The following is a 13,487-nucleotide window of genomic DNA, read 5'->3' as shown; positions in this document are numbered from 1 at the left end:
TGTAAACCTAACATGAATGAGGCAAACTTTAAATGTCGTTACACAAAAAGTCCGACAGACCCCATTCATTATAATGGGGTCTTCAGGTTGTCTGTCAGTTTGAAACTGGAACCAGTGGAGGATAAAGTCCTCTGTGTACAAGTTTTTCCTCACTTTAGAGACTCCAGCGCAGATGTGAACATAGGCTAAGTTGTATGTGGCGTTGCACTTTAGCTCCACCCCTTTAATGGTGCAATCGGGGCTGTGGTGTCCGTATCTTCTATTTTACCACAGTCCGATTCCTCCATAAATGGCTGACAGCCATAGTCAGACAGACAGAATGAATACCCTCTAAGTCATTGAAAAGCTAGTGAATGAAAAGTAAATATGTAGCAAACAAGGATTATACAATTTTATAAATTGTATTATATAATTAAAAATAATGAACCATTTTATTTTGAAGCTGGTCACTAACTTTTTTTGCCTGACTCCACAGTTCTGGCTGCAATAACGTATATAATGTACGGTCAGGTGAGGCGCTGTTTCTGGAAGAAAGCTGCCATGATTTTCTAATCCTGCCCAACCCCTCTAGGTTTTTTTCATTTAGTGCAGTTAAAATATGTTATAGGTTCCAAAATTGCTAAGAATTATTTGTTTACCCAGGAAAACGAATGCATGAGGATTAAGATTTTGGGGGATTGCTATTACTGCGTCTCTGGTCTGCCGGTATCTTTACCCAACAATGCAAAGAACTGTGTCAAAATGGGGCTGGATATGTGTGAAGCAATAAAGTAAGTACCGTATGTATATTTGGAAATAAAAGGGTCTTCTGGTTTACAGATCAAACTCTCAAATACTCGGCTATAAGATGGGTTCCTTTATTGAAACCCTTATCTATTAGTAATGGCTTCAATAGGGGAACTAATAGTAATCCTAGTATAAAGCACACGTCTATTGTGCGGAGCCATCACATGTCATGGACAGCCCATTGATCTTAATGGGTACTGTGTGATGCATTTTCTCCTGTGGCATCGCTGACCAGAAATTAAACCCTTGCTAGGTATTCCTATAGATTATAGCTGAACCATTTCACATACTGGGCCAGTTTATTAGGAAGGCAGCCAGGAGAATACAGAAACTTAGAGGGGTGGTCTAGTTTTACTGGTTGCCCAATCTCTGATGTTCCATGCCAGTGTTTGGGCTACAGTGTGAGGGAACCTTCACAGTGTGTGCCCTAAGCAGTGAATTCACCCCTGAATACTTCCTTTAAGCACATAAAGTCATTTATCACAAGTTCGGAATATAATTATTTTAATATCCTATTTCTTAAGACAGGTGAGAGAAGCCACCGGAGCTGATATCAATATGCGGGTTGGAGTGCACTCTGGCAATGTGCTGTGTGGGGTTATTGGGCTGCGAAAATGGCAGTTTGACGTTTGGTCACATGATGTGTCATTAGCCAATCGCATGGAATCTGCAGGAGTACCAGGGTAAGTCAGAGCTGCGCAACATCTGACGAGATTTTATATTCAGTTGCCAAAACAACCTCAGTTGGTGTCTGGTAGCCTTGATATATAGCTAATACAGCTGGTGTTGAAGCCGGTACATACTAAAAATCAGTGGGGGTGCTGTCCCTAATTTCTATATAAGCTATCCGTTAATAGAATGGGAAATCAATGTTGTGCTGTTTTTTTGCCATTTTACAGATTTTTTTTTTTTCCTACATAAAATGGTTGATGTTTTTTTTCTTTTCCTATTTTTACATTACTTAGCCGAGTTCACATCACAGAAGCAACATTGAGGCACCTGAATGGAGCCTACAGTGTGGAGGATGGACATGGAGAACTCCGAGACCCTTACCTGAAAGAAATGAACATTAAAACCTACCTTGTCATTGATCCAAGAGTGAGTGTGATGTTTGCGGAGGAAATGAACTTTTTATAGCATTGCAAATTCATTGTATGGACAGAAGTATGAGGACACCCATTCTAATTGTGTCCATCCATACTCAGTGCAAACAGATACATAAAATCACCGCCATGCAGTCTCTATGTTTAAACATTGGTAATAGTATGAAGAGTTCATTGACTTTGTTGTGGCATTGTCATAGCATCTTTGCCACAGATCACTTTGTGAAATTTCTCATCTGTTATACCTGTACCAATAGACTAGGTCTATATGGCATTTGTGTTTTACATTTAGTGTGTGTGAGGACAGTTCCCAATGTACCCACTAAATGTGTCCATAGGGATAATTTAACCTGATAGAGGTAAAAAAATGTGTCATTTTTTACCTCTAGTGGCCTTGCTAGTGGCCAAGCATTGTGGGAAAAGCTAACAATGTTAGCCTTCACACTGAGTATATGCTCCGCTCATTCTGAGCGGAGTGTATACTCAGTGTGAAGGCTCCACTGCGGTTCCATAGGAATGAATGGAAGCAGCCGACACACGGCCTTAACCCCCTGTGTGCCGGCTGTGTCCATTCATTCTAATGGACGACTAGCTAGTAGCTACTGACCTGCAGAGATGGCTGGTCCGGTACCCGGTGATCTCGTTCTTCTTCGCCTCGCTGCCCTCGCCTCCCAGGTTAGTGTTAATGAGCTAGGAAGAAAACGGGGCTTGTGGCTTAGGGAAGTGTGGGTGGGTACAGGGCAGGGAGACGTGACTTCTCCCCTCCCAGTACCATGCCCACACTCTCCTAACCTGAGAGGTGGGGGCAGTGAGGCGAAGAAGAACGGGAACACCGGTCACTGGACCAGCCATCTCTGTAGGTAAGTGGACACCAGGGGGGACTAAGTAGCCAGAGGATTAAAAAAAAAAATCCTCTGGCTACTTAGTGATTTAAAAAAATCACTACACAGCGTGGATTCTAACAATTAAAGCGTTCATTTGTTAGATTCCATGCTGTATAGTGAATAGGATTGTTTTTAAAATCCGATCTCCGATTAGTAAAAAAAATCCCATTGACTTGCATTGGGATCAAGATCGGGTTCAAATGAAAAATGATCGGAAATCGGATTTCAAAATCGATCCTGAAAAGTCAAGATCGGCTCAACCCTAGTCATGTGATGAGCACACATGTGCACAGCACATTACCAGGCAGATGTTTGCATTTTTCAAGTGCATTTGGGAACAGAATCCCTGAATGGAATCCGGCCCTAGGTGTGAACCTAGTCGTAGATGTGTATTGACCAAACCAATTTAGTAGGTTCACATGTAATATAGATGGGCGCCTGCCGACTGTTTTTCAATAGCAGATGTCAGAGAAAAAGGATCAGACTGTTGGAATTCATCTGCTCAATACATTTGTTCTGATAGAGAGAAGTCACAGCCAGATGAGTCTCCTCTTCCAGTTCAGTACAGGCACCACTCAGCCGAATTGAGCTTACATGTGAGTGGATGGGTTCAGCCAACAGCTATTTAAACTGTATGGCCAACTTTAGATAGAATAAATTAAAGATATAAAGTATAGATAGTAGCCTAAAATCACTGTGGCATTGAATGGTGGAAATCCACATCACACGTGACTTTCATTGTGGATTAGAGGAGTATGTTTAATGCAAACAAATACTGTTTTTATATTATTTGTAGTCAAAAGAACGGCACATCCAGAACCACCACATATCTAGGACTCGAGTAAATGATGGTCTCAAGGTTCGACCATCTGTCAGGATGACAAGATACCTGGAATCATGGGGGGCAGCAAGACCTTTCTCTCATCTTGACTCAAATGAGCCTTCAGCCACTGCGACACCAGTTACAAATGGAAAGCCGAAACGGGTTAGTGAAGATGTACAATATTGTTCTGTTTAGAAGCATTTTGTGAATAATGGCAGATCAGGTCTCCTGAATTGTAAATCACATGTAACTTCTTACCAGCATTGCTTTACAAATAAGTTACAGAACTACCAGCGGTGACATTTTGTCAGGTGACTGGCAAGTTATATCATGTGTGGACACGAAGTCAGGTCATCGATTCATTCCTATGAGAAACTCAATGTGAGGAATAGAGAAACTAACTTCCTGTTCACACATGATCTGAGGTGTCAGTGGAAGAGTCTGATAACTGGTCACATGACAAAAAAATTACACCGCGGCGAGTTCTTATTTCACAGGATGTAGTTATGTGGATAAGACATTGTAAGGAGTGTTAAGTGATAGTTTACACTGTAGGACATGGAACCTACTGGTTATTGATACTGATCTTATTATTGTTTATTTATTATTATTATTATTATTATTATTATTATTATTTAATTAATTTTTTTTTTACTTATTTATATAGCACCATTAATTCCATGGTGCTTTACATTTGAGCGTTTACGTACGGTACACAAAATTTACAAACAAATATAATACTAACAATGACCGACTGGCACAGTGGGGTAGAGGGCCCTGCCCACAAGGGCTTACAATCTATGAGGGAAGGGGGTTAGAGACAGGAGGTTAGAGTAGAGACTGTTCAGATGGTGGTGTGGTGACAGTAGTGTTATTGGAGGTATCTATGTATGTCCAACAAGTTCAACCAAAGTATGCAAAATGTTATGTGAATATAAGAATGTGACTCATGAATTGTTAAAAAAAACTATTGGATTATTATTTTTAACAAGAAAACACATTATAGTGTTGTAGAGAAGTCATGGGATGATCAGCCCCCTCCATTTCCTGACTCTTTACAGTTATCCGGAGGCTGGATTATCTTTTACAGTTTATTTTGATAAGATTATCTGATACTGATGCCACATTGAGGACTCATGTCAAATTCATTGTAAAAATTGAATTGCTCAGTTTCTCCAAATGACGACATTCAACACTACTATAATATGCCTGGCTTCCTTCCCCTCTTCTTTGAGGAAGCCATGCTGAAACCTCACCTGACCCTATTCTAATAAGCTTCACCCTGGTGACAGTCACTTGTAATTGTGTTCTTTTGCTTTATATACTCTGCTGCAGCAAACCAATGGTTAACTCTTCCTGGTACGGAACTGTATAACTGAGCTCGTGAATGTCTGCGACTTAGGTTGTGGTGGCTGCACATGGCTGATACTACACCTACATGTGGTAGGCAGGATTCAGGAATAATGCAGATTGTAAATAGCTGGGGATACAGTTTTACCATTATAAGGATTGTTAACCATTTTTTTGTGGGCAAAGCTGTGAAATTACCGGCAAACTATGCAGCTCATAAGAATTTTCTGGAAATTCCAGCCCACAACATGGACGTGTTTGACTGTAAATGGGGGCCAAAGCATGTGACTGTACACTGAAACCCACTCACTGCCTGCTGACTAATGTACAAACCTTACTTTGCTCAAGTATGTTTACTGGATTTTTGGGGGGTTTCTGACTAGGATTCTGGTTATTGTGGTTTCACTCTCTCCCCTTCCTTATACTGATCTTTGTGATCAGTGCAGGGGCTACAAGAAGACAGAGGATATAGTGGTTGATCTATCATGGATTGTGTACCAGATAACCGGCATACAAGTCAAAATTTTTATGCAATATCAAATGATGCATGGTCGGGGTGGGGACATCAATCATCATTTACATCAGCAAGGATCTAGTGTAGATTTCTAGGTAGGTGTACAGCCCCCAGAGGATACAAGTCATGTATGACAAGGTGTGTCATACATTAGGCACAAACTCTGATAAGGCATTATGAAGACCAGTGTTTTTACATCAACCCCATTGTGGTGAGCTTATTGTTAGCAGCTGCAGACATGTGCCTTCGACTTTAAATAATTTATATCACCAAAAATGCTAATACCCTACCCTAGAACACCAGGGATCTCTTCACTACCCAATACTCTTAGGACGCTTGACGTTGACACCTTCACTACCCTAGACTGTAAGGGATACTAGCAGTAACCACTCAGAGATGCAGTGTTAGTCAGTAGGCAAAGTAGTCAACAATTGCCAGAATCTAAGGATAAGTTTGGTGAACGTAATAACCAATACTAACACTTACAGGCAGTCTGCCGACTCCCACAGTTATTGGATGGTATGATGAGAATAATGTACCCTGGACATCTGCATGAACTACCTGCAGAAGGGGAAGGAGCTCCAAAGTGTAGTCTTGTTGAATGGGTATAGGTTATTCCTTATCATAACAGGATTATTGGAAATAGATTTAGCTCTTGTTTGCTCCTGTAACTCATGTAATATTTGCTTTTGTAGGAATTTGCTCTGCAAAGTATGGGTCGCCAAGTTAACACAGAGAGGTATGGAAAATCCCTACTTTTTTTCTTTAAAAGGAATTGAATGGAAAAATTAATTTCTGACAAGAACATAATATTCTTATTTCTAATCTTTTAGCTACACTATAAGAATGTGTGAAATAAGCTTAATACATCATTTTATTCCAGTAAACTATATAAGTTTAAGACATTTGGGTAATCAGTTTCTTATGGGGTTAGGGAAGTAGGCAACATATTAAATGCCCATATTAATACAAACTACAGAGTGTATTAATTACCATAATTGTATTATATCCACCAGGACACTTTCACCAATTTACCCCCAAAACTGTCAAGGGAAAAGAAATGGTTGATATACACGGTAGATACAGTATATTTATTAAAGATAGAAAGATGTAGCGGTACCTCAGTGCCCCTGATGTGTGGAAGTGTGTGTTTTTTTTTAAAATAAATAGCCCGTTACTTGCTGGAATAATCCCAGCAGGTAACAGGCCCTATTTACTTACCAATCCTTGCTCCCGCTCACAGCCGCCTGCGCTTCCCCTTCTGCGGAGGTGGCTGTGATCAGGAGTGGAAATTGGTGCAATCATTATACTTACCTCTCCTGTGTTCAGGCAGGCTGTGGGTCTGTTTGGTGACATCACAGACGTCACTTGGCCCAGGGCAATGCCGGCCTGGTTCAGGTAACATCTGGACCAAAATTGGAGAGATCTGAGGGGAGTGCACCAGAGCCAGGGAGAGGTAAGTAATATTGTATCCTCCCCTGGGTCTCCGAACTGTCTCTTGAAAAGACCCCAGAGCATAATAATTGTTCATGGGTGGTCCACAATGGGGCATAATACTGTGTGAAGGGCCCCTATGGGGCATAATAATGTGTGTAGGGGCTACAATGGGGCATAATAATTTTGTGCAGGGGACACTTTGGGGCATAATAATGTGTGCAGGAATGCGGTTTGTGCGGGGGAGGGGGGTGTCAGGGGGGCTGGGAAGGGGCGGGACCCTTGTTAAATATTCGCCTTGGGGCCCCACCATTACTAGTTATGCCACTGGATTTAGCCATGCCCTAAGCTTTATCGCGAGAAGATACAAACAACTTTGTATTTATATAGTAATGTTCAGTTGTTCTTAACTTAGGACTGTTTCACAAAAACGGAACCAGGAAGAAGAACTTCATGACAGAATGCTGAACACAATCGATGGGCTTAGTTCAGTTAAGTAAGTTCCTTTTTTTTTTTCATAAAAAAAAGAAAAAGTTTAATGTGTACCTAAACATATCACTTCCCTCTCCACTCCCCTCACTGTAAATGTATGAGTCTGTATACAGACTTATACATATACATTAAAGTATATGGAGAGAGAAGAGAGTGAGGAGAAAGAACAGGCAGAGAGCTCATAGATAAGTCGGGATCTAATCTCTGCATAGAGATGGTAATATTTCACTTCATAATACAGCTTTGTGAGGAGATTGTCAGATTCAGACTACAGCTGTGTCTCCTGGTCTCCATAGACTTCAGTAGCTTAGACCTTAGACTGCTGAAGTATGGAGCTAAACAATGTTTCAGAAAATATTTCTTTAATCCGATATGCTACTGAGTTTAGTATCATCACCTGCACTATTAAGTTATGAAATAAAAGTTTAGGTAACATCAGCCTTCACCTGTTTAGGATATATAGTCATTGGGACCCCCAACAGTTTTAAGACTGCCCGGTTTCTGTTACAGGTGAATAGCCAGTCTTACAGCCAAACAGGATAGGATTGTGCTCCTGAGACATCCTGAGAAGATCTTGTATATTTCTGTGTTTTAATTTTAATAAGACACAATGGGGTGAAAGGAAAGCAAGAGATTACATTTTCTGTATTTATTGCTCCTTTAAAGGGGTTGGACTGTGAAAACAAATGGCAATAAATAAAATCAATACCCATTTTAGAGGTACCTTAAAAAGCATTGTTACTGAAACAAGGTATCCTTGCAGAAATATTAGTTATCTGCCTGTAATAGCACCCCCTTGTGGTCAAATAGTATAGTTCTGTGCATATGATTTTATATACACAGTCCAGTCACATTAATGTGACCACCTGTCAGAATCCAGAATAACCACCTATGGCACAGCGGACCTCTGCGAGACGTGCAGGAAGAGAGGGGATGTTGTGATGATGGTCACTGGGATGTTGAGGCATGCCAACTCCAGTGCTGTGGCCAGCTGCGTTAGGTTACGCGGTTGATCATTCATGGGACAAACAACCTGATCGAGTTGATCCAACAGATTCTCGATGGGGTTCAAGTCCAGGGAATTTGCTGGCCAAGGGAGTACGGTAAACTCATCCTGGTGCTCCTCGAACCACGCACGTACACTGCGAGCTTTATGACACGTCACATTGTCCTGTTGGTAGATGCCATCATCCTGAGGAAAAACAATTCGCATGTAGGGGTGAACATGGTCCGCAAGGATAGATGCGTACTTGTGTTGTTCCATCATGCCTTCCACAATGATAAGTGCACCCAGATGGCTGATGACACATGCCTTCTGTGATTGGTTATTTAACGTTGACGTCAAAAGTAGGCGGTGGTCACATTAATATGACTGGGCTGTGTAATTCTAGTGAGGTGTTTTACTGCGGATACAGAATACAGAAGTTGTACTGTATTCTACTGGGTATGCATGACTAACAGCCTCATTAAAATGACACACACAAACCTATAGATCTGCTGGAGAAATATATGTAACATATTAGTTTCATTTATATTCTGGTGGCAGGCAGATGTATTTCTTAGTCTATCTATCTATCTATCTATCTATCTATCTATCTATCTATCTATCTATCTATCCCATCATGCATAGGCCTCAAGCCTTTCTGAAAAAATAGCTAATGAGATGTATTAGACTTGTCAGATTGATTATTTCAGGGAGTACAGACAGCAGAGCATTCTACTTCATATCTGGATGTGTCACTTTTTCTTTCAGGCCCTGGTTTGGGAGATCTGATGACTTTTATGCATTCCTACTGTTTTTCACTGCTGAAGGTCTGGAAAGAGAGGTAGGGAACAATGTTAAATATCTTTACTTTGCAGCAAGAACAATGACACAATTTTCGTACTCTAGACAGTTTCATAAATCTGCCCCATGATGTTTATTTTTACCCTACAGTTTTCTGATGTACAGTAAAAGCCCCAGTTCTAGTCAAACGAACATCGAGAGTCATAAATTGTGCCACCACATTGGGCACAGCAAGGCTATTTGCATTGCTGAGTAGAATACCAATTCCGTAGATCAGTCCCACTGTGTCCATTAGATGTGCCAATGCACATGCACAACTACAGATATGCCCTTGTTTGGCCTCCTTGTCTGATTAGATGGGTGGGCAGATCATGGTTTATGTGCTTAGTGTTACTTTGCATCCTTCTACGTTCTGTTTGAATCATGAACATGTGAAGTTTTCGGTGTTAATGTTTTCTTTATTTTTTAGTATCGCACCATAAGAATTCCAAAGATCCGAAATTACTTCCTGTGTGCCAGTCTTGTGTTTCTCTGCATATTCATAGTTCAAATTTTGGTTATGCCGAGGTCAGTACCCTCAGGGTTATCACTGATGTATAGCTAAGGAGCTTTGGCCATCAATACGAGTGGCAATAAGTAAACTAAATATACATTTCCTTTCTAAAGGATTGTTATTAAAAAAACGAAGGGTCATGAAAATATCACAATTATTTGCTTGCAATAGCCCTCCCTGGTATTCAGAGTGTATAGGTTTGTGCATTGTAATGAGGTTCTATTACTTATGCATGCTCAATAGAATACACTACAAGTTGTACTGTAACCTCAGTAATAAAAGCAAGGATATAGGATGGACAAAGACTATCCCCTACATCATGGTCAGCAGCATTTATAACAATATAACATACATGTACCGATAAAGACGTCAACGTTTGTAACAATCAGATATAGACATACTGATACAGACTTCAGAGTTTATAATAATAGAAGATAGAATTTGATACAGACTTCAAATAGTGAGGGAAAATCTTTAAGATAAGCACCTCGCACCCGCAGGATTAGACCAGCATTGACTGGTAAGGTACTTACCTACAGGAATTGCTTCCCCCTCTCCCACATAATTTTAAGTCTTTATCAGGGCATCTAGTTGTATTGCCTTTTTTAGTTGTAATATTTTCTTCTGCCAATGTTGGGCTTTTTTTTTTTACTTGAGAAGCAGGAAGAAATCTTATATCGAGCCAAGTTTGTCGGTGGCAGAGGGGACACCCTTAGACAATGCCACGTTTAGGACTCCTGCACATGGGCACATACAGTACAGTGCTTGCCTCCCTTTGGTTCTACTCTTCCAAGCTATATATAGTACGGGGCAGTAGAGCCAGGAAAAGGATGCTCACAATTAGAAGTCCCGCACCCTTTCCCCTCAGCAATGTCCTGTAGCTATCCCTTGGTTGAACTTCTAGACTTTCTTCAACTGTACAATGCAACTGTGTAGGCAATATATGGCATATACAGGAGGTAAGGGGTAGACAGATGCTACACTACATCAGCATTTAGCTGGATCACAAACTGTACATGGGATTATTTTCCAATATTATTTTCTTATAGTTATTCTGTATCCCAAAACAATATGTACTGACCTCCTTCATGTTCTCTCTACAGGACTGTAAAGCTGGGTATTTCATTTGCTGTGGTGTTCTTATTAATCCTATGTGTACTACTGATCTGTTTTGCAGACAAGGGCGTGGTAAGTTTATATATAAAATTATTTGATAAGGAAATATAAAATCTGCTGATTTATGCCTCTATTATAGTAATCACAGTTTATGTATTTGCCAGCGCTTTTGTAAAGACAGTTCCCCCATGTCCCATGTCCTAAGTTCAATAGCTGAAAATGTGGAGACTAAACCGCTAGTGCGAGTTGTTTTGGCTGCGCTGACCATCGGAGCTCTGCTGGTAATTGCCATTCTTAACCTGGTAAGCCATTTTACCTTCTATCTATTATTCTGGATTGTACTTTTTAACGTGTTTATAGACCTAATGGGCTTTATTTTTACAGCCTCTAGATGAGACTCTACAGAACTGCAATGGGTCAAGCCCAGAAACCATTGCTTGTCAAAGTATCCCTGTGAGTTATGTAGTAATTTTTGTATATATGTTAGACACTTTCTTTTAATGTGTAATAACTTCATGTATATGCATCAGATGTATCTATCTATCTATCTATCTATCTATCTATCTATCTATCTATCTATCTATCCATCCATCCAAATGATACTAAATCTATATTAACCATTAAGTAGTAGTAGTATCCTCTTGTAATGTGTTTGACTTTATTTTCCAGTATTATATTTGCTGCTGTATTTTGGGGTTCATGGCATGTTCAGTATTCCTGCGAATGAGCTTTGAGCTAAAGATGCTCCTACTATCAGCTGCCTTCATCGTGTACAATGTGATCATCTTCAACACCCACAAAGGCTTGTTCACAGATGCCTTCCCTACCAACAGGTATGACAACTGCTTCATAGTCCTCAGAGACTTATAGGGGTTGTCCCTTGAATAAATTTTAATTTTACAATTTGAATAATTTAATAATTGTCTAGTGTCTAGATATTGCCCTTATATACGGTATTTGTTATAGCGCCCCCTGGTGTCCGTTGGACTTGATCTGAGAATGTAGCAGCTTCTCGTACTGTAATATTTTATGAGATACTGATACATTCTCAGATCAAGTCTAATGGACACCAGGGGGCGCTATAACAAGTACCGTGTATACTCGAGTATAAGCCGACACATAAGCAGGACACCATAACTACAAAGCTGTAAAGACTGTATTATTTTTAATATTATTTACCATCATGCATTAATGTATATTTTATATACTTTTACATTGTGATTTCAGTACATCTGGAATTTTGAAAGACCTGCAGAGAATGTCCTGCTTTTACCTTTCTTTATTCTACTTGACACTAATCTTACTGGCAAGGCAGGTAAGCAAAGTGTATTATTGTAGTACTGTCATGTCACAGACTTGCTGTAGGGGGATTGTCTCACAAATATGACAACTTTGTGAAAATGAAGTCATCTTCTGTAATCCGCTATCGTGGCTGGAGGAATCACAGCAATGTATCATTTCTTGTGGCTGTTGAGATTGATGGCGAAACCTGTTACTGCATGGAAGCTGGAGGGCACCAGGGAGAGTTGTTAATATCTTGTTAATATAGAGGTGTTCCCACTCATACCGCCTTCTCTATATTGTCTATATGCTCCAGCTTAGATGGAGCCCAGGCTGTTACTGCTCTTCCTTTTATAACATTTTTTTTGTAAACTTTAACACTATTACTTAACATAGGAAAGTAACTCCAACTGATGACTTTAATCTCAGATAGGGAAAGGGAAATATACAGTTTCATTGGGATAAATAAAGTTATGAATCCAGGAGTCACTGTCCGTTTACTGTAACCACTATCAACGCTCACAATGTCCATCTCTGTAGACTACACATGGTTGTGTGCATGTAGCTTTAGTAAAAAAAACCCATGTACAACCAGTTTATAACTCCTCAGTCATGGCTATAAAGATTAAGAATGGTCATATTGATGGAATATTTTCCCCTATGTTTGGAAATTCTATTTCCCACATTACCTAATACCAGGGAATAACTCCCAAATATAGGGGGATAATCCACTGCATGCACAAAGCGGGTGGAAAATTGGGTACAATGGAGTGAGGAAGAAGAAAACAATTATGAGGATATGCGGATCTACCACCATACCATATGCAGTGGCGGATCCAGGGTTTGCGGGGCCCTGGGCAATTGACTTTGGCGGGGCCCTACTTACTGGGGGTCTCGCACTTCTTCCCAACTGTTGAAGACTAGAAAGAGGGAACAAAACGTGCGGTGCGCGCAGCGCGCCGCAGCAAATTAGGCCCCGCCCACTTTTATGTTGACTCCACCCATTCTCATTCAATTTTCATGTGATTCCACACAGTATAATCCTCCTACAGTCACCCGTAAATTATATCTCCCCCCCATTTTCATATACACCCTTCATCTACCCCTAGTTTCATGTCCCCCCCCCTCTATCTCTGTCCCCAGTTTCATGCCATTCTCCCCCTTTATCTGCCCACAGTTTCATTTCTCCCCCGTCTCTGCCCCAGTGTCATGCCGTTCCCCCCCCCTTCATCTGCCCCAATGTCATGCCATCCCCCCCTCCATCTGCCCTAGTGTCATGCCGTTCTCCCCCTCCATCTGCCCCAGTGTCATGCCATTCTCCCCCCTCCATCTGCCCTAGTGTCATGCCATTCTCCCCCCTCCATC

At 40.7% G+C, this 13,487-nt stretch overlaps 1 protein-coding gene across 1 annotated transcript in view; it reads left to right on the top strand.

Annotated features, from left to right (window-relative positions):
- The window catches only part of ADCY7 (adenylate cyclase 7), a 68,863-nt gene that overhangs the window by 45,362 nt on the left and 10,014 nt on the right, over positions 1-13,487 (top strand). The window contains exons 7-19 of the mRNA XM_075281860.1: positions 643-770; positions 1,311-1,469; positions 1,752-1,884; positions 3,570-3,758; positions 6,156-6,199; positions 7,310-7,390; positions 9,140-9,212; positions 9,642-9,739; positions 10,829-10,913; positions 11,006-11,143; positions 11,226-11,294; positions 11,511-11,674; positions 12,069-12,156. Coding sequence (XP_075137961.1) covers positions 643-770; positions 1,311-1,469; positions 1,752-1,884; positions 3,570-3,758; positions 6,156-6,199; positions 7,310-7,390; positions 9,140-9,212; positions 9,642-9,739; positions 10,829-10,913; positions 11,006-11,143; positions 11,226-11,294; positions 11,511-11,674; positions 12,069-12,156 — 1,449 coding nt within the window. The remainder of the gene's footprint in view (positions 1-642; positions 771-1,310; positions 1,470-1,751; positions 1,885-3,569; positions 3,759-6,155; positions 6,200-7,309; positions 7,391-9,139; positions 9,213-9,641; positions 9,740-10,828; positions 10,914-11,005; positions 11,144-11,225; positions 11,295-11,510; positions 11,675-12,068; positions 12,157-13,487) is intronic.

The sequence above is a fragment of the Leptodactylus fuscus genome, chromosome 7, assembly GCF_031893055.1.
Source record: "Leptodactylus fuscus isolate aLepFus1 chromosome 7, aLepFus1.hap2, whole genome shotgun sequence".
In the NCBI taxonomy this organism is placed as follows: domain Eukaryota; kingdom Metazoa; phylum Chordata; class Amphibia; order Anura; family Leptodactylidae; genus Leptodactylus; species Leptodactylus fuscus.
Note: the sequence above shows the minus strand (reverse complement) of the source record. Positions and strands in the feature narration are given on the sequence as shown.